We start from the raw sequence: 7,029 nt of genomic DNA, 5'->3' as shown, positions 1-7,029 counted from the left end.
TCTTATTATTATTCATTGTTTTGCCCTGCAAAACCTGCACAGCCACGAGAAGGAAAAATCTCCAGAAAGGTACTGTCACTTTTCTGACCATCCCTGGCCATACTGGAGGTGCTGGTTCAACGGCAACTCCCAGACATCCACCTACTCACGCGCATTTGAAGACCAAAAAGTGAAATTGTGATGGGCATCCTACTTAATCACTTCAGGAAAGGGAGCTGCAGGATGAGGTCACTTCCTCGAGGTAACTCTGACACTTGTAAAGCTTCCTGTCCTCCCAGGGCTTTGATTCCATCCTTGCTGTCCCTCACAGCTGGGATGTCAGCCGGGTATTTTTTTGGTGTCTTGTATGTGCCCACCCACTGCCACATGCGCCCATGGCTTTGCTAAGGATTCCACCAGCCATGCAGGGAATTTCCCTCCTCTTCTCATCCGTCACACCTGGCTGCACCTGGGAACCCAGATCTGCCTCCATCCCAGGGGGAGACGAGGTGGAGCTAACCCTCCTTTGGGTTTCACCTTCATAAGTTCACTGCAGCCAAGTAAGGGCCCAGCCCACCCAAAACGGCGCAAAAGGGTGGCCACATGGACAGCATCTTGAAGCATCCCATTTGCCCTCACCTGTGACTCCCCAGTGGGGACTTCCTGCATGGCCATGTCCTCGTGGAGCAGCAGAAACCCCATCTCAGCCTACACGATGGCCGCTTTGACCTCAGAAGAGCACACAACTCCCTGTGTCCGGGGCAAGTGTCCTGCCTACTGTTGCCCCCTTGCCGTGCCCATGGGCAACTGGAAGGGGTAAAGTGGAGAGGGGGAGCAGAAAGCCAGGTGAAGGCACTGTTGAAAATAGGCCACCATCCCACGCTCCCCTGCGACAGGCCTCCTCCGACCCTTCGGAGCTTCCCTGCTACTTCTGCACTCTCCAGAGAGGAGGAGCTGGTGGATCTGGAGCGAGAGGCAGGAGCGCTGATCTCTGGAGGGGTGGGGGGGGGGTTGCACACGTGTGGCCCCACCAGGGCAGTGCTGCGAGGACTTGGGGCAGGGGGGTGACAGAGGACATGCCCTGCCAGGGCCAACCACCTTTGCAAAGGGTGTACCCACCCGCGCCAGCCCAGCCTAAACCTCGACAGCGTGTTCTGTTTTTCTTTGCCATTCCAAGGAAAACAATCATAAATAATGCTAATAAACCCCACCAAACCGGCCAAGGGCGAGAGTGGGTGGGCACTGGCGCTGCACACCCCGGGTGGCTGTGGGGCAACCACCGGGGGGGGGGGGGGGGGGGGGGACGGGACGGTGTGCCGGCACCCCCCCACACACACACCCCTCTAGAACGCGGCACCCGTGTCTGTGGAAAAAAAGTAGCGCTCGGATCGTGGGGGCGCCCACGCGGGTCTGGGGGGACCCACGCCGGCGGGGCCGGGCACCTGCACGGCGGCCACCCCGGAGGGGCGGCCGTGGCCCCGCCCGGGCAGCGCTGCCGGAGGGAGCGCTCAGCCCCACGCGTGTCCGCGGCCGCCGCGCTGCGGCGACACGAGCGGAACGGGGCGGGACGGAGCCCGGCGCTGCCCGAGCGGGGCTGCCCGGTCGCGGCCGTGGGCGGCGGGCAGCGACCTCCGCCGTGGCCGCCCCGTGGGCGGGTGAGCGGCCGTGGGCGCGGCGGGGTGCGCGGGGCGCTGATCCCCGCCGCGCAGCCCCGCTTTGTTCCCGGGGTGGGGGGGTGGGGGGGGAGGGCGCGGAGCCACCCACGGACACGCGTGTCGCCTAGCCGGGGGGGGGGCAGCGGGCTGCTCGGGCGCCTTCCAGAGCCGCCTGGTCCCTTCCCGCGTGTCTCCCTGCACGCGTGTGCCCCCTCTGCCTGTGCGCTGGGTGTTGGGTTGGGCTTTTTTTTTTTTTTCCCTTTCTTTTTTTTTTTTTCTCTTTTTTTTTTTTTCTCTCTCTCTTTTTTTTTTTTTTTTTTTTTTTTTTTTTTTTTTTTTTTTTTTTTCCCCTGGCTTGCTCCAGGTTTTACTTCTGGTTGCCTGTGAGGGTTTTGCTCCTCCCTTCTGAAATCCTATATTAGCTGTGGCCAAAGCTGGGTAAGAAACACAGCTCATTGTTGGCAAGTGCCGATGAGCCTCGCCGAGGAGTGAAAAACAGCTCCGGGGCTGCGGCAGCGATCGCGGCCGGGGAGAGGAGAGGGAGAGGGAGAGCCGGGGAAGCCCTCTCTATGCTGGGTGACTTTTAACTGACTTGTTCCCAACCGCCACCTTTGAAGCAAAAAGAAGAAAAGAAGCCGGGAGGTGAGTGCTGCCGTTCTCGTAGCCGGTTGCCGGGTGTCCCTTTTGTGTGCAACAGGAAAAAAAAAAAAAAAAAAAAAAAGAAATGTGACTGGTTTTAAACACGCGAGGAAAGGTTATTTTCTCAGCCGCCCGGCTTTACCTCCTCCTCATCGGTGCGCTGCTGCCTTTTTTTTTCTTTTTTTTTTTCTTTTTTTTACCAAAATAATTAGGACTTAATTCCAAAAGTTGCTGACAGCGGCTAGGTGGGACTTCCCAGTTCTTTTGCTCTTTCCCCGCAAGTTCGCGGGAGCGCCGTGGAAATCCGCTGCCTTCCCGGGCGAAGCCGGGGGGGCACTTCGGGCCGAGCCTTTGGAAGGTGCGGGGAGGAGGCGGCCGCTGCCGTATGCAACACTCTCTCCCCGCTGATAGGTATGCACAACTTGGAGTGGGAAGGCGTGTGTTGCTCGCCGGATTAGCGGAGGGGACTGGGATTTTCGTACCGCAGGCTCCCCTTTTTATTTTTTCCCTTTGTACTCCACGGCGGAGGATCCGCGGTAGGGATTTTTTTTATTTTTATTTATTTATTTATTATTATTTTTTTCTCTCTCTCTCTCCCCGAGAAAGAGAGGACGGCGGCACCGGCGAAGTCGTTTCTCCCAGGGCCAGGCAGATGCAGCCCGGTCCGGGAGAAGGCGGCTGGATGTCCGAGGGTGTTATTTTCCTAATGTATTCCCACGCTAACTTTCCAGGTGGAAAGGCGATGGCAGACCACATGATGGCCATGAACCACGGGCGATTCCCCGACGGATCCGGCGGGCTCCACCACCACCCCGCGCATCGGATGGGCATGGGGCAGTTTCCCGCCCCCCATCACCACCACCAGCAGCAGCAGCAGCAGCAGCCGCCGCAGCAGCACGCCTTCAGCGCCCTGATGGGCGACCATATACATTACGGAGCCGGGAATATGAACGCGAGCAGCGGGGTGAGGCACGCCATGGGGCCGGGGGGCGTGAGCGGAGGGCACCCGGCCGGCACCATGCCGCCCCCCGCCCGCTTCAGCGGCTCCCAGTTCATGGCCCCCCCCGTCGCCAGCCCGGGAGGGCAGCTGAGCGCCAGCATGCAGCTCCAGAAGCTGAACAACCAGTACTTCAGCCACCACCCTTACCCCCACAGCCACTACATGCCGGACTTGCACCCCGGTAGCCACCAGCTGAACGGCAGTAGCCAGCAGCAGCATTTCAGGGACTGCAACCCCAAGCACGGCGGCGGCGGTGGCAGCGGCTTGCCGCCCGCCGTCCCCCACGTCCCCGCGGCAATGCTGCCGCCCAATGTCATAGACACTGACTTCATCGACGAGGAGGTCCTCATGTCCTTAGTCATCGAAATGGGGCTGGATCGCATCAAGGAGCTTCCCGAGCTGTGGTTGGGACAGAACGAGTTTGACTTCATGACAGACTTCGTTTGCAAACAGCAGCCCAGCAGGGTGAGCTGCTGATTCATTTAAAACAAACAAAGGACTTTCTATCGGTGCGAATGAAAACATTCCCCTAGACACGGTGTCTCACTTTTTCAGGGCTTGAAAAGGTGAGAATCTGGAAAGCAGAGTCAACTATGCGCTTGTATAAATTCTTTTTTTTTTTTTTTCTTTCCCCTCTTTAAATCGATGCCACTTTTTTTTGTTTTTGTAGCTTTGACATTCATGTCCCTTCCCGTAGTAATAATTTCTAGCGAACTCTGCCTTTTTATGTTGCCCCCCCCCTCCCCTCCTCGCTCTCTTTAATTTCCTCGCAGTAACGTGCCCATAATTCCCACAGTGCTGAACTGTTAGATATTAATCTCGGCAAATTGCTTAATCTTGTGGATTTTGTAAACGATGATTTTTCCAATGACTTGAACTGCATTCAAATTCTGAGTGAACAGGGAAAAAAAAAATTGCATTAGTTGGTTGCATGAACTTTGAAGGGCAGATACTACTGCACAAATGCTGCCATCTTGCTTAATTTTTAACTATGCATTGCAGTGCAGACTAATTTTTTTTTTTTTTTTTTTTTTCTTGGGAATATGCTAAACTGGAAGCTTAACAGATGTGGGCCAAACCTTTCCAGGTCAGGAAAAGTAATACTGTTACTTAAAAAGTCTGCTACCCATTCCCCCTCCCCCATATGTACAGACAATAATATGGTGTGGATGGAATGTTGACTAGTGGCAAACATTTCACGGATTATTATTTTTTTTTTTTAATTATTATTTTGTTTCTGTCTTCAGCATTATGACACTGTGCTAATATAGTTTATTCAGTACATGAAAAGATACTACTGTGTTGAAAGCTTTTCAGGAAATTTTGACAGTATTTTTGTACAAAACATTTTTTTGAGAAAATATTGTTAATTTATTCTATTTTAATTTGCCAATGTCAATAAAAAGTTAAGAAATGCTTTAGTTTTTCTAGAAGTCATTTACCAGTATTTTTCTTCAAAACTCTTCCCCACTGTCCCTGGTAAGTGGAACATCTATCTGTACGACCGTGTTGGTGTGCAAAAAAAGACATTCCAAAATAGAAAGTACACTACTACACCCATATATATGTCATGGTGAACTCGGTAGGTGAGCGGGATTTGAACATACTTAACAGCATAAAGCCTCATACGTAACATTGTAATATGCCTGTCAGTGTGGTTTTATGAAAAATAAAGTTGCCAAGGCGCAACTTTTTTGTGACTTGCCAACATACTTGCTTTAAATGTAGTTGTCCAGAGTTATGATGCATAAAGTATTTATTATATTTATCTATTAAACTTGTAATTTTATAAATCTGCTTTCATTTATATAGTAGACTTTGTTCTTTTGTATATTTATTATCTCACCTGGAAGAGCTATGTAAAAAACAAACAAACAAGCGCCTAAAAATGCAAGTATTTGGAACTTTGGGAAGGGAGGGTGGTGGGTGTCATCCCGCCCCTCGCACCTCACAGGGTTAACGCGGGAGATTGCTGCATCCATCCAGATCTGCATCGCACCGCAACCCGATTGTGTTTCATCTCCAGTGACTTAGAAGAAGGGGCATATATCCCGAAAATATGCCACCCTGGGACATCTCCGACCCCTCTGTCCCAGCAATTGCTACCACCTAAAGCCACAGACAAATCCGTACAGGTCTACTTTAAATATTTGGGAGAAGAATGCCCATTATTATAAGGCGATTGACACCTTGCTCCTTTAGTGCCAACTGTTGCAGCCTCCTGCCCCCAGTCAGCCTTTGGCAAAGCTCCCGCACAAGTTATTACTTCGGCGAGGACTCGGATCAGAACCCTAATAATACCTGTAATCCCATTTAGCCACGCTTCCCAGGTTCGATACAGGAGTGATACCACTCTGCTTTTCTTTTTGCCTTTTTTTTTTTTTTTTCCCAGCCACGTCTTCTGAATTTATTAGGAAGAAAAACCAGCATGGTGGATGTTGTTAGATTTTAAACCTGGGCACGTAAATGAGGGAGGATATCACCACACAATGGGAGTGTAAATAGCAGTGTTTTGAATCAAGCTGGGAAATTAAACTGATTACTATTGCTAAAATTGTCCCAGCTGGTGAGAAAAGTGATACTTGGCCTTCTTTGCCTTCCAGACATGAAGCAGCGAGTATGTTTTATGAATGTAAAAAAAAAAAAAAAAAAAATAATAATGCTTGTATTAAAGTATTAGCAGAAGTAGAAAGAAGTGTACACTTCTGGGAAATCTCTCTGCAGGCAGTAACAGCCCATTCTTAGACAACTCTCAGCACCCAAGGATTTAAAAAACCAACCTTCTGGTTTCAGCCAGTGATCGGTAATGTTTTGTGACAGTAAATTTAACATCAGGTGGCAGCGAATCATAACTTATCAACTCACCAATAGCGTAAGAGAGTGTTGAGAAGAACACAGCTGTAGTTTTAAGAGCCATTGCCCAACTTGCCACTATATAAATCCTTTTTCCATTTTCAGGCTGTTTGATGTGCACAAGTTGCATTGCCCTCTTTTGAGTTTGGAAGGGTGATTTTTTTCCTGATTCTAATCAACTTCATGTCAACTTTATGTGCATACCAAATTGCATGGATGTTTAAAGCCTCCACCATCTCCTAAAGCAAAAGGGAATGCTCTCGCTTTAATGATAAGCGCTTTTGCTTCATAAAGTTGGTTAAACAACAGATTCTTCACAGTTGAGACATCACTACTTAAAAGTCTGTCAACATTAAATCCTTCCATATAAGCTTTTCCAAGAATAGGCAGTTTCACAGGCACGTTGGTAGAGTCTATTTGCGTACGACTCCTTGTAAAACTCCCGAGAGCTGTTGCTTCCAAACAACAGCAGCTACTGAAAGCACTGGCTTTGGGCAAGGCATCGTCAAGGAGTTTTACGATTTCTTAAAAAGCAGACCCCGGGGAAATTCGCAAAACAATCATATTGCCTACCTTGGCCCTTAATTTCTAATGAGGAGTCAGATCCCTGCGGATAGCACAGCTACATATTTTCTTATTCATAATATCATCCACCAAGCAATATTGGGGGCCTGACCCTCATCTTCCCGACGTCAACCCCTTGGCAACGCTCCCACCGGCTCCCACGGCTGAAGCAGCAACAGGCCTTCAAGTAGATCCTCTCCGGCCTCCACACTGTTTAGAAATACGCAGAAGTAATTTATTATTTGAACCCGGCGCTTAGTGAAAAAATGCAGAGTGACCCAGTTTTCCAGCTACCGCCAGATCCTCGCGAAGGAAGACGTTGCCGTCTTGCGTCCCATT

General features: G+C 50.4%; 1 protein-coding gene across 1 annotated transcript; it reads left to right on the top strand.

The window, feature by feature from the left end:
• Positions 1–3,015: 3,015 nt before the first annotated feature.
• On the top strand, positions 3,016–3,750 carry CITED2 (Cbp/p300 interacting transactivator with Glu/Asp rich carboxy-terminal domain 2). Its single transcript, XM_074168964.1, has one exon. The coding sequence runs from the start codon at positions 3,016–3,018 to the stop codon at positions 3,748–3,750; it is 735 nt and encodes a 244-aa protein (XP_074025065.1).
• Positions 3,751–7,029: the final 3,279 nt, after the last annotated feature.

This window comes from Numenius arquata, chromosome 2 (genome assembly GCF_964106895.1).
Source record: "Numenius arquata chromosome 2, bNumArq3.hap1.1, whole genome shotgun sequence".
Classification (NCBI taxonomy): Eukaryota; Metazoa; Chordata; class Aves; order Charadriiformes; family Scolopacidae; genus Numenius; species Numenius arquata.
Note: the sequence above shows the minus strand (reverse complement) of the source record. Positions and strands in the feature narration are given on the sequence as shown.